The sequence below is a fragment of the Dama dama genome, chromosome 28 (genome assembly GCF_033118175.1).
Source record: "Dama dama isolate Ldn47 chromosome 28, ASM3311817v1, whole genome shotgun sequence".
NCBI lineage: Eukaryota > Metazoa > Chordata > Mammalia > Artiodactyla > Cervidae > Dama > Dama dama.
The window spans coordinates 13,452,701-13,477,675 of NC_083708.1; the positions used below are offsets into that span (position 1 = coordinate 13,452,701).

At 41.1% G+C, this 24,975-nt stretch overlaps 1 protein-coding gene and 1 non-coding gene across 6 annotated transcripts in view; one reads left to right on the forward strand and one right to left on the reverse strand.

Annotated features, from left to right (window-relative positions):
- The window catches only part of SLC17A5 (solute carrier family 17 member 5), a 72,494-nt gene that overhangs the window by 23,655 nt on the left and 23,864 nt on the right, over positions 1-24,975 (reverse strand). For 3 of the 5 annotated variants that reach the window (XM_061132050.1, XM_061132046.1, XM_061132045.1), the window contains 3 exons: positions 7,078-7,236; positions 1,716-1,848; positions 161-308 (listed from right to left, as the gene is read on the reverse strand). In XM_061132050.1, the coding sequence (XP_060988033.1) occupies positions 161-308; positions 1,716-1,848; positions 7,078-7,236 (440 nt within the window). The remainder of the gene's footprint in view (positions 1-160; positions 309-1,715; positions 1,849-7,077; positions 7,237-24,975) is intronic. The other 2 variants (XM_061132049.1, XM_061132047.1) reach the window with 1 other exon arrangement.
- LOC133048356 (U6 spliceosomal RNA) lies at positions 18,889-18,993 on the forward strand. The gene has a single exon (XR_009691018.1). It is a non-coding gene; the product is annotated as a U6 spliceosomal RNA (small nuclear RNA).

Genomic DNA, 24,975 nt, shown 5'->3' on the forward strand with positions numbered 1-24,975 from the left:
CTCCAGTTTCATCCATCTCATTAGAACTGATTCATTTGAATGGCTGAGTAATATTCCATGGTGTATATGTACCATGGCTTCCTTATCCATTCATCTGCTGATGGGCATCTAGGTTGCTTCCATGTCCTGGCTATTATAAATAGTGCAAATCAGTACTCACGAAGGTGCAATGTCCAGATGGTTGATGCTAAATCCAGAAGAGCAAAAGCCTCCCAGTGTTGTTGATATGGTTAGGAATGCAACAGCCAAGGAATAATCGCAGCCTATAAACCCTGCGGCAACCAGGAATACCGCAGGTCCAATCATCCCTGGAGTTAAAACATTATAGAAAGAAAAAAAGAAGAAGCCCCAGCATTAGTATTTGCTTGCTCTTTAATACAGTATAAATCTGAGATTTGATATTACTGTCACCTACTGTAGAAACATTGTACTGCCTGGAAGACTCAGCTTCAATTATAGTTTCACAAATAAAGGAGATCAGTCCTGAATATTCATTGGAAGGACTGATGCTGAAGCTGAAACTCCAATACTTTGGCCACCTGATGCGAAGAACTGACTCATTTGAAAAGACCCTGATGCTGGGAACGATTGAAGGCGGGAGGAGAAGGGGACAACAGAGGATGAGATGGTTGGATGGCATCACCGACTTAATGGACATGAGTTAGGGCAAGCTCCGGGAGTTGGTGATGGACAGGGAGGCCTGGCATGCTGCAGTCCATGGGGTTGCAAAGAGTCAGACACGACTGACTGAGCGACTGAACTGAACTGAACTGAAATAAAAAGTGCTGGAAAATATACAGGATTAATGCAACTATTATAAAAGTTAAAAAATCTCTTTATGCAATGTTATTAAATTTACATGTGACCAGGACTCAGCTAAAGTTCTACAATGTTTGAGAAAAGAGCAAGAGAATGACTAAAACATATGGCTCCAGAGAGAGGCAACAGTTGATTCAGAATATGATTCAAAATTCACATAACCAAAGAAGGTAAACTAAACAATAAACTCTGTTAGATAAGGTTAGGAAAATACTCCATCTAGGTTTTGACAACTCAAAGTGGTACGTGGAGATTATTACAGGCAGTTAAGCATAACATAAAAGTAATACAGGAAGGGACGTAATGAGCAGCTGCTGTGTTTCCTGAGCCTATAGCAGGGCCATCAGCAACTCTCTGTGATGATGGAAATGTTGTATTTGTCGATACTGCAACCAAGGAACTTATTAGTTGTTTTACATCGTTTTAAAATTCACTTTTCTGAAATCAGAGTCTGAAACATATGATTATTTAAGGTTCCTTTGAGTTCTTTGATTTATGGGTCCTCATGGGGACCCATAATGCTATAATGATGCTAATATATATTTTTGATTGAAATTTAAAATAGAAAAGGGATGGAGACTTTCTTATTTTCATTGCAAACTTAGAGTTGAAAACAAAATGATTTATAAAAATGCAGGGGAAGATACTCAGCAAAGCAAGCCATTTTTTTTTTTATAGTTGTAAGAGTATGGTAGAGATAACAGGATATTATAAATCTTAATCCTTAAAATGCATCATTCAAAAAGAACCATCTTATACAGACATGTACTACATGCATTAAAATATATTGTTCTGATATGTGAACAAATAACTAATATTATCACTTTTACTTTGCCTTTCAACATAAACACAGTAAATAATTGTAAACCAAAACAACATGATTCATTTTTACCTACCTATAAGGCTAAAAACTCTTCGAACCCATAGAGTTGAAAAATTCCATCTTGCCCTTAAATTGTCAGCAGCTTGACCAGATAGGATCATACATAACCAACAGCCTAAATAAGGGACTGCAGATAAAAACCCATTCTGGAAGGAACAAGAAGATCCAGGATTAATTATGGAGGGAAGAAGAACCAAAATAACACATATACACACACACATACACACATACCCCTACCACCACATGAAAGCAAACACATAGCAGTATTCTGCTAATTTTTATATAATAAATAAGTTTGGTTTTTAGGATTACGGGATTCAGCTCAATGCAGTCCCAGAGAGCCTGTCTCACAGGGAACCACAGTCTAGTCTGCTTAGGGTGATCTTGAATGCTATTTTGGGATTTGGGCTCTAGCTTCAGTGAGAGAGGATGTCTTCCTATTAGCCTAGGGCTTTCTCCCGTGGGACAGTCTTAATTTATTTATTTTGAAAATATTTTTTAATTATAATAAAAGAGAAAATCACATAAGTCAAGTGTACAGCTTAATGAATTATTTTAAAGTGAGCACCATCCAGATGCTGTTAGAAACTGCTCTCTTCCGGCTTCTTGCTTGAGGATGCCCAGACCTACTCCAACTGTGTCAGTGCCGGGCACTGATGAAGGTGAAGTGACAGAAGAGGAGCCCCGGGCTGCTGGGGCCCCCCACCCCGCCTCCCGACCCCGTCCAGGGCGACGAGGATGCATGGAAGAAGTAGGTGAGGAGTTTCTCATCAGACTTGGTCCCCTCGGTATCTGGTCTCCGTGGCTCCCCTGGCAGGGGCCCCAGTGGCCCTGACCCACCAGCTCCCTCTGCTGACGTCCAATGGTTTGACTTCTGTCCTTCTGTCTAAGGCAGGCCACAAGGGCCTCAAGCTCTGTTCCTTTCCCCGTCTGACATGCGGTTTGAAGGTTGGGGTTTTTTGTTTATTTTGTTCTGAAATTAAAGTACGCAACATAAAGAAGATGCAGTTTTAAAAAAACAGTGCCTGGAGCACTCGCACATGCTTCGAGCAGAGGACAAAGGTGGTGGGTGCTAGAGAGGGCTCTATTTTTTCCCCTCTTCCTTTACAACACTTCCTAAACAAAACGAAAAAACCATGAGACATGAAACAGAATGTCTCATGGAAATGTGTTATTCGTTTTAATATGACTGCTTTTCAGGAAATCACCCATTCTGTAAAATGAAGAAAGCAAACTAAAAAAAAATATTTCTTTCTTCTGTTCATTTTTCCTTTAAGAACAACCTGAGGTGCCAAGCCTCAATGATCCAATTCTGATAAAAACAAAGGTTTTTCAGAAACAGACACAGACTTAGAGAATGAACTTATGGTTGCTGGGGGAGGGGAAGATGGGTGTAACAGACAGTTAGGGAGTTTGGGATGGCCGTGTACACGCCACTGTAGTTAAAATGGATAACCAACAAGGACCGCACAGGGAACTCTGCTCAACGTTATGTGGCAGTCTGGATAGAAGGGAAGTTTGCGGGATAATAGATACACGTATGTTTGGCTGAATTCCTTTGCTGTTCACCTACAACTATCACAAGACTGTCTGTTAACTGGTTATACCCCAATACAAAGTAAACAGTTAAAAAAAGAAAACTTTTTAGTCTGAGAGAGACGGGTTACACCTGTTAGAGATTTACAAACACCAAAAAGGTAGAAAGATATTTTATCACTGATATTAAAATCTGGTAATAATCCAGGAAAAACAATTATTATTCTTCTTATATTTTGATTTGTTCTGTAGTTGGTTCCGGATTTTTGTTTCTTTTTCCTCTGTTGCTGCAGTTGTTGATTTTATTACTACTATTAACTCTCTTTAAGCTTTTGAGAAATATTTTTTATTTTTTTAAAAAATTAATTTATTTTAACTGGAGGATAATTACAATAGTGTGATGGTTCAACATGAATCGGCCATAGGTATATATGTCCACCCCATCCTGGTAATAATTTTATCTAATAAGTAAAGTCTATTTGTCTAATAAATAAATCCCATCTATCGAATAAATACATTCTATCTAATAAATCTGGTAATAATTCTATCTAAGCATTATTAATGGAATAGATCAGCAAAATTTGTTAATATTTTAAATTTAAGTGTGCTTAAGAAAAGACTGAAATTTTTCCACAGTCTGTGATCTATTTTCAGATGTTGCATGCTTCCAGTTCCACTTCCACGGCTGAATATTTTTGCTTTTTTCTGGTATTGAGTAATTTCCTCTTTAAATTTCTTCCACTTAGAGTTCTGCATAGTGGGGGACTTCCTTGGTGGTCCAGTGGCTAAGACTCCAGCTCCCAATGCAAGGGGCCCAGGGTTCAATCACTGGTCAGGGAACTAGATCCCACATGCCACAACTAACAGTTCACATGCTGCAACTAAGACCCAGTTCAGCCAAATAAATAAATTAATTAATTAAATAAGAGATACTAAAAACAAAAAGAATTCTGTAGAGTGGGACCACATCTATTGTTGTTTGTGGCAGAACCTTACACATGAATAACTGTAGCAAATAGAAAAGAGAATTTTCTGATCTTGGCCTTGTCCTCTGCTGGGCTAAGACCAACAATCACTAGTTACTGAATTTTTCCACTTAAAATTCCAGTGGTAAAAACTCCCCGGACAACCTAAAACTGCTAAAATCTTCAACATTTATACCACATATATACGTCCGTGGCTATCTTCCATAGTTATTAAGCATTCTGTTCAAGGATATAGTTCCTTGTATTCACTTATTTTAAAAATTGATTCCAAAATGGCAATATTCAAAATAGGCTAACAGATACAGCTTCAGCCTCACTGAGTTGTAAAAAATAGGGACATTAGGAAAAAATGAGGAAAAAGTACAAGTGATTATAACTAACAAAACTAAACTTATATAATAAAGCAAATGATCAGATCTTTAAATTTTTTAATTAATGAGATTATAATTTTAAATACAATGTATCTCAAATCAAGCTTTATTTTGAACAAAGGCTGTTTCATGAATGTAGTATGCTGATTTTTCAAGGAAAAAGCCATTAAAAAAGAGCTTCTATATAACAAGAGAATCATTTTCAAACTCTATTCACATTTATTTTAATTTTGATTCAAAAAGAAAATGCCTTTTTTTTGTTGTTTTGGTATGAAAATGTCAAGAAAAAAGATTCTATTTTTTTTTTAAGATTCTAAAGTCTCTCAGTACAGAACTAAAAAAATATTAATGAAAAATAAAGGAAGGCAATTGAGTACATATACTAATTACCAGTCAACTATTGATACTGCATTTTTTTTATAGTTCTCCTGGGAAAATTTCAAAAAAGAAGCATCAAGTGGATTGATCCTTAAATTTGCATGCAATTTGTCACTACGGTAGGAGACTACAGTCAAGCTCTGTTAACAGAGAGCTTAGGAAAAATGAGGTTGCTTGCAACAAATCCATCCCAAGCTATGGGTAAAGCCTCAGTTCAGTTGAATGCAATTGGTGGATATATTTCAGTATAATGGATTTTGTTTTTCAAAAGTAGCTGGAAGAGTTCTTCACAGCTTAGCTGTCTAGGTGAAGTTTAAGGTTTGGTCCACGTGGCCAATGTTTTCAGAATGCTTTGGAAGTGAGGTGACTGAAAGGTTCACTTTAACAGTGTTGATAGCGTTAGGTCCATGTAACCACTGCAGCTTTGCCGTCAACCTTACTGTCTTTACATTCACCACCCAGGCTGCTGCTTTTTCTTCCAGGGCTTCCCCTCTAGCTCAGTAACAGTTCTTGGGGGAATGGGGGAATATACCATATTTTATTTATCTGTTCATCAGCTGATACCATTTGGGTTGTTTCTACCTCTTGGTTATTATGAATAATGATGTTTTAAGCTTTTGTGTACATGTACATGTTTTTGCGTGCACATATGTTTTCAGTTCTCTTGGATATACACTCAGGAATGGAATTAGTGGGTCATAATAACTTTACGTTTAACTTTCAGATGAACTGCCAAACTGTTTTCCATGGCAGCTACACTTTACATCCTACCAGCAATGTATGAGGGATCTGTTTCCTCTGCATCCTCACCAACACTTGTTATTTTCTGTTTTATTTTATTTTTTTTGATTCTAATAGGCATGAAGTGGTTTTGAGTTTCATTTCTGTATTGAGTAATAGTGTTCAGCATCTTTACATGGGCTTATTGGTCATTTGCATATTTTCTTTGTAGAAATGTCTATTTAAATCCTTTGCCCATTTAAAAAATTGGATTACTTATCTTTTTATGATTGAGTTGTACAAATTTTTTACATATTTGGAATACTTAATCCTTATCAAGTATATGATTTGCAAATATTTTCTCCCATTCAGTGGGCTTTCATTCTTGATAATATCCTTTGAGGCACAAAAGCTTTCAATTCTGATGAAGCCCAACTTATCAGTTTTTTCTTTTGGTCATGTGTGCTTTTGGGGTCATATGTGAGAAGCTGTTGTCCAGTGCCAGGTCACAAAGATGTACACTTCTAAGAGTTTTATCATTTTATCTCCTAACATTTATGCCTTTGATTCATTCTTCATATGAAGACAAAAAACACTACCAAGTTTTCTTACAAACTATGCCTTTTTCTCTTTATGTTTTTCTTCAATTTCTTTAGAGACAAAATCCATCAACACAGAGATAATAGGAATTGTCTCCATTTGATGAGATCAGAAGGAACTGACAGTTTTCGGGAGGTCTGACTTAGACAGCTTTACAACTATAGCTCTGCCAATGCCTAGAGAGCACTACAGAGCACCCTCTGCACAATAATCTTGTGTCTTCCCACACCCCACTTGGCTGCCAGCAGAGTCCTGCCACCATCCCTTTTAGAAGCGAATACTCTATCACCTGCAGGGCTACCCTGGCGACTCAGACGGCAAAGAATCTGCCTGCAATGCAGGAGACCAGGGTTCGATCCCTGGGTCAGGAAGATCCCCTGGAGAAGGGAATGGCTACCCACTCCAGTATTCTTACCTGGAGAATTCCATGGACAGAGGAGCCTGGTGGGCTACAGTCCACGGGGTCATAAAGAGTCAGACACGACTGAGTGACTAACATACACACACGCACACACACACAGTACCACCTGTATTTGTCACCTGAGATCCTGGCATGTTACTGGGCACTAGTAAGACCTTCACAGTTAAAGGGGGTACTAGCCAAGACACGCTGAATCAAGAGTTAACACACATAGAGGAAAGGAACAAGCAAAGCTAAAAAGAGAAGTCTCTAGAATTTAGTATACCAAAGTAAAACGGAAGATGCAAAATAACTGAGTTTCACATAGACAGGAACAAATTCTGTATATTCTCTATAAGAAGTAGATGCTTATTTTTTTCTTACCTCTTGAATATTGAACCTTAGGACTTCCTTCATGTAAGTAGGCAATAAGGTCAATAAAGTATAAAAAGTCCAGTTGTAAGAAAAATGTGCAACTACAATAGCCCAAAGTGGCAGTGATTTCAGCATGGGTATCCATGGCACTGACTTCTGTGAAGACAGCTAGAAAACAAACAAAAACCAGGTGTAATTGGGATAAGCTACAGCTACGTTTGGGCTTCCCTGGTAGCTCAGCTGGTAAAGAATCTGCCTGCAATGCAAGAGACCCTGGTTTGATCCCTGGGTTGGGAAGATCCCCCAGAGAAGGGATAGGCTATCCACTCCAGTATTCTTGGGTTTCCTTGGTGGATCAGATGGTAAAGAATCTGCTAGCAATGTGGGAGATTTGGGTTTGATCCCTGGGTCAGGAAGATCCCTTGGAGAAGGGCATGGCAACCCACTCCAGTATTCTTGCCTGGAGAATCCCCGCAGGCAGAGGAGCCTGGCAGGCTACAGTCCATGGGGTCTCAAAGAGTCGGATACGACTAAGTACAGCACAGCAATGTTTAAATCTGTATCTTATCAGCTAAAGTTTCATCTAGAACACATTATCAATCTTGGCTAGTAAATCTTAGGTTTCTGAAACAACTCTTTAAATAGCAATAGAAACTCCATGATTCAGATTAGAAGAAAAAAACAGAAATCTAATCTTAGAGCTCAAAGGTCAAACTAAAAATGCCTTATAAGTGTCAGAAGTCCCCTGAAGTATTAATTTCTCCATCTTAAAAATAGAGGACAGTTTAATAATAATCAAATTCAGAGGCTGACATAAGGGCCAAGGTAAGAGACTGGAAGTCCTATTAGAATTCATATTTCATTCTCCAATCTTTATTCAATTATAGTGATTTATAAGAACTGTGCAATAAAAGGTTTTTTATGTAGCCATCTGGAGTAACGGTCTTCAAAGCAGGGTATAAACATCCCAGGGATAGCAAGATGATCTTCCACAGCGTGGAAAGGCATACTAGACCTATCCATACTCACGATACTCATTTTAAAACAAGAAATTAAGCTCTATTCATATTTAGCGAATAGGTTGGCTCTGGAATATGTCAGATAATCACATATTGTCTGATTTCCCCAATCAAAAGGGGTTTAACGGTGCCCTTACTTATTGGTCTGCCCTCGGTGTAGTATCACAGCACACTTTAGTTTATACCTGCCTCTCAAAATGGATTTATGGGTTTCATTAGCCAGTTTTAATGAAAACAGATCTACAGAATTAACAAGGACTTCCCTGGTGGTTTAGTGGTTAAGCAGCTGCCTGCCAATCCAGGGACCTGGGTTTGATTGCTGGTCAGGGAAGATTCTGCAGGCTGCAGGGCGGCTAAGCCCACTTGCCACAACTACTGAGCCCACACACCTAGAGCTCATGCTCTGCAACGAGAGAGGCCACCGCAATGAGAAGCCTGTGCGCCACACCTAGAGAGCAGCCCCTGCTGGCCCAACTGGAGAAAGTCCACACGCACCAAGGAAGACCCAGTGCAGACAAAAAAAAGTCTTCAAAAGATTCATCTGAGAAGGTAAACAGAAGTCTAATGACGTAAGCATGAGTGAATGCTAAGAAAATAGTAGAGTTCACACTTTTCTTCATGAGCCCTTTGTCAGCTACCACACCAAACAAAATGATGGCAGGCTCATCAATACTCCGTATTCAAACACACTATTCCCATTAAACAATGTATTATTATTAATTTTTAAGTGACAAAAAGCTTTTTCTATTAAAATTTTAATTTATGTATATATTGTTTATTTCATCTTACCCATCCTTTAAAGAGTCTGTCTTTATGTAAATTTTATAATGTATGAAAGTACAGAAGTGCATGTAGATAACCATAAAAATATGCATATGTCCAGACTGTTGTCCCCCACACTGTATTTTTTAAAAACGTATTGATTTACTTGGCTGTACCAGGTCTTGGTTGTGGCACTTGGGATCTTGGGTTGTGGCAATGTGGCATCCAGCTCCCTGAGCAGGGATCGAACCTGGGCCTCCTGCATTGGGAGTACAGAGTCTTAGCCACTGGACCACCAGGTAAGACCCCCACTTTACTGACACATGATTAAGTAAAGCCTGGAGACCACTGGCCTGAGAAATCAGTGCCTTAGGTTTCCCGTATACTGAGACTCTGCTCTGTCTTCTTCAAAAGCTGGAGCAATCTATGTTTCCGCCCCTAGGGTGCGCTATTATTTCAAAAAGGGGAAGAACCAGTATTAACCTTAGGGCCTTTTTTTCTAGGGACTTTTGATCTGATTTGGTAGATATGCTCTTTTGATTCCCCCCATGTATCAAAGATGTAGGGGACGTGTGGGAAGAGAAAGAGAGGAGACAATTATTCTTATATAGCAGTGGTTCTTGATTCCAGCTACACTTCAGAATCACCTTTGGCACTTCAAAATTACAGTTGGCTGTGTTCTACCCCAGACTTGCTGATTCAAAACCAAAGTCAAACTTCTGAGTGGAAGGCCAACGTGTATATTTTAAAAGGCTTCCCTGGTGATTCTACACTGCAGTGGTTCTCAAACTTTGCTGCACATTAGAATCACCAGGAGAGCTAAAAATCCCCAGAGCCAAAATCACAACCGAGACCAATTAAATCAGGTTGGGAGGTGGGTGGGAGATGGGTAGGAGGTAGGTGGCCATATTTTTGAAACATCCATGGATGATTTCAAAGTGTAGCACACTTTGGGATCCACTGTTGTAATAACTGGGGCTTCCCCGGGTGGCGCTAGAGGTAAAGAATCTACCTGCCAATGTAGGAGATGCAAGAGACTCCGGTTCTATTACTGGGTTAAGAAGATTCCCTGAAGAAGGAAATGGCAAGCTACTCAGCATTCTTGCCTGGGGAATCCCATGGACAGAGGAGCCTGGCGGGCTACAGTCCATAGGGTTGCAAAGAGTTGGACACGATTGAGCATAACACAGCAGCAGTTGTAGTAAAGAATTCTGCAACCTCCCCCGTGCTGCACTGAGCTCTATCACCCCCTGCTTGAAAATCTTAGGACAAAGAGGAAGGGAAAAACCAGTCTAGAGAATTTAGCATTTAAAGGAACTTGGAATATAGTTCTTTTTACATGGCTTTGAAACTCACAAAAGAAATGAAATCATACTCCTGTGTTGAAAAATATGAGCCTAAATGTATCTGATCTAAATAACTTAAATATATCTGATGTAAAATATGTAATAATTTAAAGACATGCTTATGATTACGTATTTACACTTACTGACGGTGATGCTTTAGAAGAATATAGGGCTCCGATAATAGCTTCTGTAGCTTTTCACCAGTATTTAGGCATAATCTTGCTTATATTAATATAAATGAAGGAAAATTGAAGCAAACTGAGCCATACCAGAATATTTTCACAGTCTAACAATTGAATTTTCTATAATCTGATTTTTTTGGAGAATCAACCATGACCAGCTATATGTGGACAGTGATGTCAGCAAGATGGCCAAATAATATGCCCCTTATTGGTATCCACTGTTCCCCACCCCCAACAACAATTTGGCATCCACCCACAGACAAAAGCGCTTTTCCAGGGGCAGTGGGATCTACAAACATATGCTGAGGGACCCGGTAAGGGTTTTGCATGCCTGTGCATTGGGTAAAAGACAAAAGGATCTTGGTCCCAGCTGTGAACCCTGAAGTAACTTGTCAACCAGCTTCAGCCTTTCTTGGCCGTGGTCTGGGAACCCTTGGAAAATATTGACTTAGACATGTAGCTTTAGACAAGGAAATCCTCGTATTTGTGACAACGCATGTGGACCCTGAGGGCATTATGCTAACTGAAATAAGTTATATAGAGAAAGACAAATACTGTATAGCTTACATGTGGAACAGAGACCAAGCCCTGCCACAAGGGAAGCCACCGCAACGAGAAGCCTGTACACGGCAACGAAGAGTAGCCCCCGTTGGCCACAACCAGAGAAAGCCCGCATGCCACAACAAAGACCCAGTGCAGTCAAAAACTAACTAAATAAATAAACTAATTAAAAAGTCAAAACTCATGGAAACAGAAAAAATGGTGGTGGCCAGGGGCTGGAGAGAGGGGGAAACTCATCTTCCAGTTACAAGATGAGCAACTCCTACGGTCTAAAGTACAGCATGGTGACGATAGCTAACACTACTCTATCATGTACTTGAAAGCTGCTAAGGAAGTAGATCTTAAATGTTCTCACCACAGAAAGAAATGGTGATCAGCTGAGATGATGGAGGTGTTAACTAACCCCACTGTGGGCACCACTTTGTAACATGTGCATGTGTGTATTTGCTGCTCAGTCGTGTCCGACTCTGCGACGCCATAGACAGTAGCCCGCCAGGTTCCTCTGGAATTCTCCAGGCAAGAATACTGCAGTGGGTTGCTGTTCCTTTCTCCAATTTTGTAATTAAGTATAGCAAATCATCAAGGTGTATATCTTAAACATAATGTCAATTATCTTAATAAAGCTGGGTTGGGGGGAAAGACCAGTTGTAGGCCAAACATATAAGCTTGACATGTAGCAGGATCTCAATAGCTATTTATTACATGAATATGAAGCCCACAGAGTCAGAAATTTGGAAAGAAGAATATGATATGTAAATGTTAGTGTTCATTTGTAAACTGGTATAAAACAACAGCTTTCTTTTCTCCGAATGAGAATTATGAGATCAATTTACAATATCTCCACACTATAAGTTATATTTTAGGGGGAAAACCCTTCATTTATAAAACATTCAAATTAACAATGAATTTTTAAATGTTTCTAGGATAAACTATCCAATTAGCTGTGGCAGACATTAAAAAAATCCTTCAAGATTTTAAGATAGCCCTGTCTAATAGAACTTCTTATGGTGACAGAAATGTTCTATATCTACACTGCCCAATTTGGTAAAGAGTAGCCCTATTAAGCCTTTGCAATATGGCTAGTATGACTGAGGAAATGAATTTTTAATTAAATTAATCTAAATTAAAATATAATAACCACAAGTGTTGGTGGCTACCATAACGGACAACAAAAGTTGAAGGCAAGACCTTAATAAAGTACAAAACAGCTTTTTCTGATGTTCTAGATAAGAAATTATCTTTTGCTATTATCAGAGGTGACCTGTCAATCATGCAATGTCACACACTCTATTGGCTTCATTATACTTAAATGTTGGCAAAGCGCATTACAAAAGTTCTTAGCAGAGCTCCACATTCTTCTAAAATGCCACTGCTGATGGATGAAAATATACTGGAAAGGAAATTTTTTAGCTGTTCAGATAATCTGCCCAGCCAATATTTTGAGAGCAAATTCTTTAAGATATTTGAGTAAGGGAATTTCTGAAGGAATAATCAATGATATCTTGAATCTTATACAGAGAATGTATCATTAAATAAGTAATAATAGCTCAAACAGCTTTTTTAAATACCAGTTGAAGCACAAAAGCACAGAACAAAAATGTATTCGTTGTCAAATGTACAAAATCTTCTAGACAATAGGAAGGGTAAGGTCAATCAATAACATTTGAGTATCTTCTATGTGTAACTTCACAAAAAAATGTTTTCCTGTCAAATGTAAGAAACAACAAATTGGTTTAGAAAAAGCTGCGTGAAACACATGTTCTAAGTTAGAGCAACTAAATATTCAAGCCAAAGCCCTTATTTGCTTCATAAGACTGCAAAATTGTATACTCTTTCACAAAGGTAGAAGAGAAGCATAACAGTTATAAAATATCCTGTCCTAAAGACTTAGTAAAGAAAAAAAAATAAAAGCAAAAAACCAATACTAGATCTCCTGAGGAAAGAAAACGTCAATGGGTAAAGTGGTAATGTGTTAACAATTTATTAAAAAGGAGACCTCTATATACCATGTTCTTGGACTGGAAAAATTAATATTGTTAAAATGACCATACTACCCAAACCAATGTACCAATTCAATGCAATCTCTATCAGAACAACAACTGCATTCTGCACAGAACTAGAACAAATAATTTAATAGTTTGTATGGAAAAATAAAAGACTTTGAACAGCCAAAACAATCGAGAAAGAGAAACAGCTGTAGGAATATGCTTCCTGACTTCCGACTATATTACAAAGCTATAGTAATAAAAACTCAGTATGGTTCTGGTACAAAAACAGACTCATAGATCAGTGGGACAGAATAGAAAACCCAAAAATAAACCCACACACTTATGGTTAATTACTCTATGATAAAAGAGAAAAGATAGTCTGCACAATGGAGAAAAGACAGATACTTCAATAAATAGTGCTGGGAAAACTGGACAGCTACATGTAAAAGAAAAAATTGGAACATTCTCTACTCCATACACAAAAATAAAAATATTAATGTAAATATTAAAATATTAATGTAAAATATTTAAATTTAAATATTTACATTTAAATTTACATTTAATATTTATTTAATATAAAATTAAAATATAAATTATATATATAAAATAAAATATATATTATAAAATATAAAATATAAAATAAAATATAAAATATAAAATATATTTAATATTTACATTTAAATTATATTTAAATATTTAAATGTAAAAATTAAAATGTAAAATATTTAAATGTTAAATATTTAAATATAAGACTGAAAAGCATAAAATTTCTAGAGGAAAGCAAAGGGAGAATGCTCTTTGACATAAATTGTAGCAATATTTTTTGAATCTATCTCCTAAAGTAAATAAAAGCAAAAATAAATAAACAGGATCTAATTAAACACAAAAGCTTTTTCACAGCAAAGGAAACCATCAACTAAACAAAAACAGTCCTGAATGGGAGAATATATTTGCAAATGATATGACTGACAAGGGGTTGATACCCAATATATATACATACCTCATACAAGTCACCATAAAAAAATAAAGAATCTGATTAAAAAATAGGCAGAAGAACTGAACAGACATTTTTCCAACGAGCAAATGCAGATGGCTAACAAGCATATTAAAAGAAGTTCAACATCACTAATCATCAGGGAAATGCAAATCAAAACCACAATGAGATGTCACCTCACATCTGTCAGAATGGCTGTCATCAAAAAAGAACACAAATAACCAATGTTGGAGAGGATGTGGAGAAAAGGAAACCCTTGTACACTGTTGGTGGGAACGTTAATTGACGTAGCTGCTGTGGAAAACAATATGGAAATTTTTCAAAATACTAAAAATAACTTCAGATGACCATTGCATCTACTACTGTGGGAAAGAATCCCTTAAAAGAAATGGAGTAGCCCTCATAGTCAACAAAAGAGTCTGAAATGCAGTACTTGGGTGCAATCTCAAAAACGACAGAATGATCTCTGTTTCCAAGGCAAACCATTCATTATCACAGTAATCCAAGTCTATGCCCCAACCAGTAATGGTGAAGAAGCTGAAGTTAAATGGTTCTATGAAAACCTACAAGACCTTCTAGAACTAACACCCCCCAAAATGTCCTTTTCTTCATAGGGGACTGGAATGCAAAACTAGGAAGTCAAGAGATATCTGGAGTAACAGGCAAATTTGGTCTTGGAGTACAAAATGAAGCAGGGCAAAGGCTAACAGAGTTTTGCCAAGAGAAAGCACTGATTATAGCAAACACCCTCTTCTAGCAACACATGAGAAGACTCTACACATGGACATCACCAGATGGTCAATACCGAAATCAGATTGATTATATTCTTTGCAGTCAAAGATGGAGAAGCTCTATACAGTCAGCAAAAACAAGACCAGGAGCTGACTGTGGTTCAGATCAAGAACTCCTTATTGCCAAATTCAGACTTAAACTGAAGAAAGTAGGGAAAACCACTAGACCATTCAGGTATGACCTAAATCGAATACCTTACTATTATATGGTAGAAGTGACAAATAGATTCAAGAGATGAGATCTGATAGACAGAGTGCCTGAAGAACTATGCACAGAGGTTCATGACATTGTACGGGAGGCAGTGCTCAAGACCATCCCCAAGGAAAGAAATGCAAAAAGGCAAAATGGTTGTCTGAGGAAGTCTTACAAATAGCTGAGAAAAGAAGAGAAGCTAAAGGCAAAGGAGAAAAGGAAAGATATACTCGTTTGAATGCAGAGTTCCAAAGAATAGCAAGGAGATATAAGAAAGTCTTCCTCAGTGATCAATGCAAAGAAATAGAGGGAAACAATAGAATGGGAAAGACTAGAGATCTCTTCAAGAAAATTAGAGACACCAAGGGAACATTTCATGTAAAGATGGGCATAATAAAGAATAGAACAATATGGACCTAACAGAAGCAAAAGATATTAATATGAGGTGGCTAGAACACACAGAAGAACTACACAAAAAAGATCTTCATGACCCAGATAACCATGATGGTGTGATCACTCACCTAGAGCCACACATCCTGGAATGCAAAGTCAAGTGGGCTTTATGAAGCATCACTATGGACAAAGCTAGTGGAGGTGATTGAATTCCAGGTGAGTTATTTCAAATCCTAAAAGATGATACTGTTAAAGTGCTGTACTCAATATGCCAACAAATTTGGAAAACTCAGCATTGGCCATAAGAACTGGAAAAGGTCAGTTTTCATTCCAGTCCTAAAGAAAGGCAATGCCAAAGAATGTTCAAACTACCACACAATTGCACTCATCTCACATGCTGGCAAAGTAATGCTCGAAATTCTCCAAGCCAGGCTTCAACAGTATGTGAACTGTGAACTTTCAGATGTTCAAAGTGGATTTAGAAAAGGCAGAGATCAAATTGCCAACATCCACTGGATCATCAAAAAAGCAAGAGAATTCCAGAAAAACATCTACTTCTGCTTTATTGACTATGCTGAAGCCATTGAGTGGATCACAACAAACTGTGGAAAATTCTTAAACAGATGGGAATACCAGACCACCTTACCTACCTCCTGAGAAATCTGCATGCAGGTCAAGAAGCAACAGTTAGAACTGGATATGGAACAACAGACTGGTTCCAAATTGGGAAAGGCTGTATATTGTCACTCTGCTTATTTAACTTATATGCAGAGTACATCATGCAAAATGCCTGGCTGGATGAAGCACAAGCTGGAATCAAGATTGTCGGGAGAAATATCAATAACCTCAGATATGCAGATGACACCACCCTTATGGCAGAAAGCGAAGAAGAACTAAAGAATCTCTTGATGAAGGTGAAAGATGAGGAGAAGGGAACGACAGAGGATGAGATGGTTGGATGGCATCACTGACTAGATGGACACGAGTTTGAGCAAGCTCCAGGAGTTGGTGATGGACAGGGAAGGCTGGCAGGCTGTAGTCCGTGAGGTTGCAGAGTTGACTGAACTGAATTGAACTGGGAACTACTAAAATGACCTAGCAATCCCACTCCTTAGTACCTACCTGAAAAAAAAAAAATCTCTAATTGGAAAAGATACATGCATCCTAATGTTTATAGCAGCATTATTTACAACTGCCAAGAAACTGAAGCAACCTAAGTGGGAATCAACAGATGAATGGATAAAGAAAATATGGTATATACACAATGGAATAGTACTAAGTTATATAAAAAAAGAACAAAATTTTGCCATTTGCAGCAATATGGATAGACTTAGGAGGGCATTATGCTAAGTGAAATAAGTCAGACAGAGAAAGACAAGGTATTACTTACTTATGGAATCTAAGAAATATAACAAATTAGTGAAGATAACAAAAAAGAAGCTGACTTATAGATACAGAGAAAAAACTAATGGCTACCACTAGGGAGAGGGAAGGTGGGAGGGGCAATTATAGGGTCAGGGGGTAAAGAGGTACAAACAATTAGGTATAAAATAAGCTACAAGGATATATTATACAACATGGGGAATACAGCCAATATTTTTATAAAGTTTTATAAAGCCAATATTTTATACAAATATAAATGCAGCATAACCTTTAAAAATTGTGAGTCACTGTTTTGTAATAGGGCTTCCTTGGTGGCTCAGATAGTAAAGAATCTGCCTGCTATGCAGCAGACTTGTGTTTGACCCCTGGGTCAGGAAGAGCCCCTGGAGAAGGGAATGGCAATCTGCTCCAACGTTTTTTTTAAAGCTTTATTTATTTACATTATTTTTTGGCCATGGTGGGTCTTCGTTGCTGCACGTGGGCTTTCTCTAGTTGCGTTGAGCTGGGCTTCTCATTGAGGTGGCTCCTCTTGTTGAGGAGGACAGGCTCTAGGCATGCGGGCTCCAGTAGTTGCTGCTCAGTAGTTGTGGCTCATGGGCTTAGTTGCTCCCTGGTATGTGGGATCTTCCCAGAGCAGGGATCAAACCATTGTTTCCCCATCTGTTTGCCATGAAGGGATGGGGCCAGAAGCATGATCTTCATTTTTTGAATGTTGAGATTTAAGCCAGCTTTTTCACTCTCCTCTTTCACTTTCATCAAAAGGCTCTTCAGTTCTTCACTTTCTGCCATAAGGGTGGTGTCATCTGCATATCTGAGGTTATTGATATTTCTCCCGGCAATCTTGATTCCAGCTTGTGCTTCATCCAGCCCAGCGTTTCTCATGATGTACTCTGCATGTAAGTTTAACAAGCAGGGTGACAATATACAGTCTTGATGTACTCCTTTCTTAATTTGGAATCAGTCTGCTGTTCCATGTCTGGTTCTAACTGTTGCTTCTTGACCTGCATACAGGTTTCTCAGGAGGCAGGTAAGGTGGTCTGGTATTCCCATTTCTTGAAGAATTTTCCACGTTTGTTGTGATCCACATAGTCAAAGGCATGTGAAATGAGTGCAATTGTGCGGTAGTTTGGACATTGCTTGGCACTGCCCTTCTTTGGGACTGGAATGAAAACTGACCTTTTCCAGTCCTGTGGCCACCACTGAGTTTTCCAAATTTGCTGGCCTACTGAGTGCAGCACTTTAACAGCATCAAGCTTACAAGTAGTTCACAGCATTCCAGTGCCTAAAGGATAAAGTCTAAGCTCCTCAGTGGGACATACAGGATTCTCCATGATCAGGCTTCTGCCACTCTCTGCCTTTGCCTTTTACCTGAAGCAATACCTGATTCCTGGCGATTATCACTTTCTCTCCTCAGAATCTGCTTATACCACATCCTTGCCCGGGGATGCCCACACATCTCTCCCTTTCCCAATGTGCCTAGTTAACTCCAACTTTTCTTTCAAGATTGCTCAGATGAAGCTTTTACCAGTAAGAAAGAAACAAGCAGCCTCTGATTGCTCTCACCTGAGATGGTCTGCTTCTAACAGTTGGGCCACAGCATGCTCACAATGACTGTGATCCCTGGTCTGGGTAGATTCCATATGCTGCGGGGCAACTAAATACATGTGCCACAACTCCTGAGCCAGCGCTCTAGGGCCCATGCTCTGCAACAAGAGAAGCCACCGCAAACAGCAGCACATGCACCGCAATGAAGAGCAGTCCCTGCTTGCCACAACTAGAGAGGGCCCGCAGCCAGGAAGGCCCAATACGGTCACAAATAAATAAAATCTTAAAAAATGAAAAAATAAGAACGTTAGAATGAGACAGATAGACAACACCTTGATCACCTCTGAGCACAGATGAAAACAAGAATGTATGAACCACACAAAAGAGCAAAACTCTCTCCTGGCTAACGTGACTGTGGCTTCTCTGCCAGTTATAGCCTCAGTCCCACCTTCTAGATAAAAATTGAGATCCTCAGCCACAGAACCGCTAATGCCTTCTCACAACACCAATTCTGGAGCAAAACAGCGATTCTTTAAACCCTCCTCACAGTCAAGTAACACAAATCTAAACTGTAACAAGCTGCCTTCAGCTCTCTCACTGAGATGCCCTTTCGTTCCTCATGGTGTGGTTTCTTCTTCATTGCCACAAAGCAAGAAATCCCATGCTCACTTTGGCAGGACATACGCTAAAAGTGGAACAATACAGAGAAGATTAGCATGGGCCCTATGCAAGGATGACATGCAAATTCATGTAATGCTCCATATTAAAAAGAAAGAAAGAAAGAAAGAAATCCTTTTGTTCAACTACAGGTAAGTTGCTGACAGTCCTTGGCAGGAGAGTATCATCCCCAGGCTGGCTGAAGACTCTGGCCTTCTCTGTACCAAAGATGGACTATGTAACCTGTAGACAGCAGTGTCGGCCTGAAATTCTGTCCATTCACATCTGTCTCCCTCTGGATATCACAGGTCCCACAGGAACCATGTCCTGTTCATTTCTTCTCTCTGATTATCAATTTCTTGGTCCTCAGTACCTTACAAAGAGGGGCTTCCTTACTGGCTCAGATGGTAAAGAATCTGCCTGCAAAGCAGGAGACCTGGGTTTGAGCCCTGGGTCAGGAAGATCCCCTAGAGAAGGGAATGGCTACCCACTCCAGTATTTCTGCCTGGAGAATCACACTGACATAGGAGCCTGGCGGCCCACAGTCCAGGGGTTGACTGACCGACTAAGCACACACACATCTGACAAAGAACCTAGGACATAGTAAGCTCTCAAAAAGTGTTTAAGGAATGAATGAAGTACAGCAGATGCCAAACATTTATTGGATCCATTTATTGGATTAAAAGCGGAGCTTCATGTAGCAAAGTATTTTATGACATTTTCAACTACAATGTCATCTGGTTTAAGAATGCAGTTTGAAGTTCTAGGAAACCTAATTCTCTTAATTCCTCTTGCTTCTGAATATTTCAATTTCTGAAGCATATGGAAAAACAGATTAACCTTAGGTTTGGATAATGGACAGATATAGGCACATTTGAAGCTCTCTTTAAAAAAGAAATCTAAATAAGTTTCATAAGTCAGTGAAGATAATGATAAAAATGAAATCTGAGAAGAAGCAAGTTATTAATAATGCTGAGAAAACATACCAAGTTTTTTTTTTTTTTTTTAATGGAAGCATAACTGACTTACAATATTATTATTAGTTCCTGGTGTACAAAAGAATAATTCAAAATTCAATACAAAGCTATTACACAATGTTGACTTATGTTCCCTGTGCCGCACAGTAAGTACATCCGTGTTACTTATTTATTTTATACCTAGGAATTTGTACTTCTTAATTCCCGTCAACTACCTTGCCTGGCCCCCCTCCACCCACTTTTCCCTCTCTAACCACTAGTTGGGTCTCTGTATCCATGAGCCTGTTTCTGTTTAATATTTGTTCACTTGTTTCATTTTTCAGATTCCACATATAAATGAAAAGACACAGTATCTGTCTTTTTCAATCTGACTTATTTCACTAAAGCAAAATACCGTCCAGGTCCATCCATGTTGTTGCAATGGCAAAATTTCATTCTTTTTTATGACCAAGTAATATTCTACTGTATATATAAGATACATTACATTTTATGTGGCAAGATTCATTTACAATGCATTACTCTTTTAATCTGTTCCTCAGTGGGCGAAAAATGGGTATTCATTTAATTGATATCTCAAAGAACACGGAGATCTCAAAGTAACTTTATTACATTGATGATACCTCCTAAATTTCTGCCAACCTTTGGCGAAGACCAAGGGGTGCCATATTTCTGACAATTCAGCAGCTTATAGTGACCTTTGTAGCAAATTATAAAACTTAAAAAGAAACGTGAATGAGTAAATGTTTAATTATTACCTGGTTTGCTATATATAAAAATTGAACCCTGTGATACAAAGGGTGGGCCCAGTGAGCTAAGACAAGTGCCCACCAGCCCCGCGATGCTGAGGATGGGCCCAGGGAGCCCAGACAAGCGCACACAGGCCTGTGATGCAGAGGATGGGCCCGGGGAGCCGAGACGAGCGCACACAAGCCCGTGACGCAGAGGATGGGCCCGGGGAGCCGAGACGAGCGCACACAAGCCCGTGACGCAGAGGATGGGCCCGGGGAGCCGAGACGAGCGCACACAAGCCCCGCGATGCAGAGGATGGGCCCGGGGAGCCCAGACAAGCGCACACAAGCCCGTGACGCAGAGGATGGGCCCGGGGAGCCCAGACGAGCGCACAGAAGCCCGTGACGCAGAGGATGGGCCCGGGGAGCCCAGACGAGCGCACACAAGCCCGTGATGCAGAGGATGGGCCCGGGGAGCCCAGACGAGCGCACACAAGCCCGTGACGCAGAGGATGGACCCGGGGAGCCGAGACGAGCGCACACAAGCCCGTGACGCAGAGGATGGACCCGGGGAGCCGAGACGAGCGCACACAAGCCCGTGACGCAGAGGATGGGCCCGGGGAGCCGAGACGAGCGCACACAAGCCCGTGACGCAGAGGATGGGCCCGGGGAGCCGAGACGAGCGCACACAAGCCCCGCGATGCAGAGGATGGGCCCGGGGAGCCGAGACGAGCGCACACAAGCCCCGCGATGCAGAGGATGGGCCCTGGGAGCCCAGACGAGCGCACACAAGCCCGTGACGCAGAGGATGGTTCCGGGGAGCCGAGACGAGCGCACACAAGCCCGTGACGCAGAGGATGGACCCGGGGAGCCGAGACGAGCGCACACAAGCCCGTGACGCAGAGGATGGGCCCGGGGAGCCGAGACGAGCGCACACAAGCCCGTGACGCAGAGGATGGACCCGGGGAGCCGAGACGAGCTCACACAAGCCCGTGACGCAGAGGATGGGCCCGGGGAGCCCAGACGAGCGCACACAAGCCCGTGATGCAGAGGATGGGCCCGGGGAGCCCAGACGAGCGCACACAAGCCCGTGACGCAGAGGATGGGCCCGGGGAGCCGAGACGAGCGCACACAAGCCCCGCGATGCAGAGGATGGGCCCGGGGAGCCGAGACGAGCGCACACAAGCCCGTGACGCAGAGGATGGGCCCGGGGAGCCGAGACGAGCACACACAAGCCCCGCGATGCATAGGATGGGCCCTGGGAGCCCAGACGAGCGCACACAAGCCCGTGACGCAGAGGATGGGCCCTGGGAGCCCAGACGAGCGCACACAAGCCCGTGACGCAGAGGATGAACCCGGGGAGCCCAGACGAGCACACACAAGCCTGTGACGCAGAGGATGGTTCCGGGGAGCCGAGACGAGCGCACACAAGCCCGTGACGCAGAGGATGGGCCCGGGAAGCCGAGACGAGTGCACACAAGCCGGTGATGCAGAGGATGGGCCCGGGGAGCCCAGACGAGCGCACACAAGCCGGTGATGCAGAGGATGGGCCCGGGGAGCCGAGACGAGCGCACACAAGCCCGTGACGCAGAGGATGGGCCCGGGAAGCCGAGACGAGCACACACAAGCCCGTGACGCAGAGGCTGGGCCCGGGGAGCCGAGACGAGCGCACACAAGCCCGTGACGCAGAGGCTGGGCCCGGGGAGCCCAGACGAGCGCACACAAGCCCGTGACGCAGAGGATGGTTCCGGGGAGCCGAGACGAGCGCACACAAGCCCCGCGATGCAGAGGATGGGCCCGGGGAGCCCAGACGAGCGCACACAAGCCCGTGACGCAGAGGATGGGCCCGGGAAGCCGAGACGAGTGCACACAAGCCGGTGATGCAGAGGATGGGCCCGGGGAGCCCAGACGAGCGCACACAAGCCGGTGATGCAGAGGATTGTTCCGGGGAGCCGAGACGAGCGCACACAAGCCCGTGACGCAGAGGATGGGCCCGGGGAGCCGAGACGAGCGCACACAAGCCGGTGATGCAGAGGATGGGCCCGCGGAGCCCAGACGAGCGCACACAAGCCCCGCGATGCAGAGGATGGGCCCGGGGAGCCCAGACGAGCGCACACAAGCCCGTGACGCAGAGGATGGGCCCGGGAAGCCGAGACGAGCGCACACAAGCCGGTGATGCAGAGGATGGGCCCGGGGAGCCCAGACGAGCGCACACAAGCCCGTGATGCAAAGGCCGGGCCCATGAAGCTGAGACAAGGGCACACGAGCCCCGCAACACAGCGGGGTGAGCTCCAGGGGCTGATCATATAAATAGATGCAGAAAAAGCCTTTGACAAAATTGAGCACCCATTTCTGATAAAAGCACTTCACAAAATGGGCATAGAAGGAATCTACGTCAACATAGTAAAGGCCATATATGATTAAGCCCATAGCAAACATTGTTCTCAATGGTTTAAACTAAAAGCATTCCCTCTAAGATCAGGAACAAGACAAGGGTACCCACTCTCACCACTATTATTCAACATAGTTTTGGAAGTCCTAGCCATGGCAATTAGAGAAGAAGAAGAAATAAAAGGAATCCAGATTGGAAAAGGAGAAATAAAACTCTCACTGTTTGCAGATGACATGATACTACACATACAAAATCCAAAAGAAACCGTGAGAAAATCACTAGAGCTAATCAGCGAATTCAGCAAAGTTGCAGGATACAAGTTCAATACACAGAAATCACTTGCATCCCTATATACTACCAATGAAAAATCAGAAAGAGCAATTAAGGAATCAATCCCATTCACCACTGCAACAAAAAGAATAAAATATCTAGGAATAAACCTACCTAAGGAGACAAAAGACGTGTATACGGAAAATTACAGGACACTGATGAAAGAAATCAAAGATGACATAAATAGATGGAGAGATAGTCCATGTTCCTGGGTAGGAAGAATCAACATTGTGAAAAATGACTATACTACCAAATGCAATCTACAGGTTCAATGCGATCCCTATCAAATTACCAATGACATTTTTCATAGAACTAGAACAAAAAATTTCACAATTCATAAGGAAACACAAAAGACCCTGAATAGCCAAAGCAGTCTTGAGAAAGAAGAATGGAGCTGGAGGAATCAAGCTTTCTGATTTCAGACTATACCACAAAGCTACAGTCATCAAGACAGTATGGTACTGGCACAAAAGCAGAAATATAGACCCATGGAACAAAAGAGAGAACCCAGAAATAAACCCCACGCACCTATGGGTACCTTATTTTTGACAAAGGAGGCAGAATATATGACAGGGCAAAGACAGCCTCTTTAATAAGTGGTGCTGGGAAAACTGGAGAGCTATGTGCAAAAAAAAAAAAAAGAAATTAGAACACTTCCTAACACCATACACAAAGATAAACTCAAAATGGATTAAAGATCTAAATGTAAGACCAGAAACTATAAAACTCTTAGTGGAAAACACAGGCAGAACACTAGATGACATAAATCAAAGCAAGATCTTCTATGACCCACCTCCTAGAGTAATGGAAATAAAAACAAAAATAAACAAGTGGGACCTAATTAAACTTAAAAGCTTTTGCACAGCAAAGGAAACTACAAACAAAGTGAAAAGACAGCCCTCAGAATGGGAGAAAATAATAGCAAAGGAAACAACTGACAAAGAATTAATTTCCAAAATATGCAAATAACTCATACAACTCAGTAACGGAAAAACAAACAATCCAATCAAAAAGTGGGAAAAAGACCCAAACAGACATTTCTCCAAAGAATACATACAGGTGGCTAACAAACACATGAAAAGATGCTCAACGTCACTCATTATTAGAGAAATGAAAATCAAAACTACAATGAGATACCACCTCACACCAGTCAGAATGGCCATCATCAAAAAGTCTGTAATCAATGTAAATCAATGTCAGTTGATTACAGTCACTATGGAAGATGGTATGGAGATTCCTTAAAAAGCTAGGAATAATACCACCATATGACCTAGCAGTCCCACTACTAGGCATATACTCTGAGGAAACGAAAAAGACATATGTACCCCAATGTTCATTGCAGCACTATTTACAATAGCTAATACATGGAAGTAACCCTAGATGTCCATTGATAGATGAATGGATAAAGAAACTGTGGTACATACATACAATGGAATACTACTCAGCCATAAAAAGGAACACATTAGAGTCGGTTCTAATGTGGATGAACCTAGAGCCTATTATACAGAGTGAAGTAAGGTAGAAAGAGAAATATAAATATCATATACTGATGCATATATATGGAATCTAAAAAGATGGTACTGATGAATTTATTTTCAGGACAGCAATGGAGAAACAGACATGGAGAACAGACCCATGGACACAAGGGGAGGCGAGGAGGGGGAGG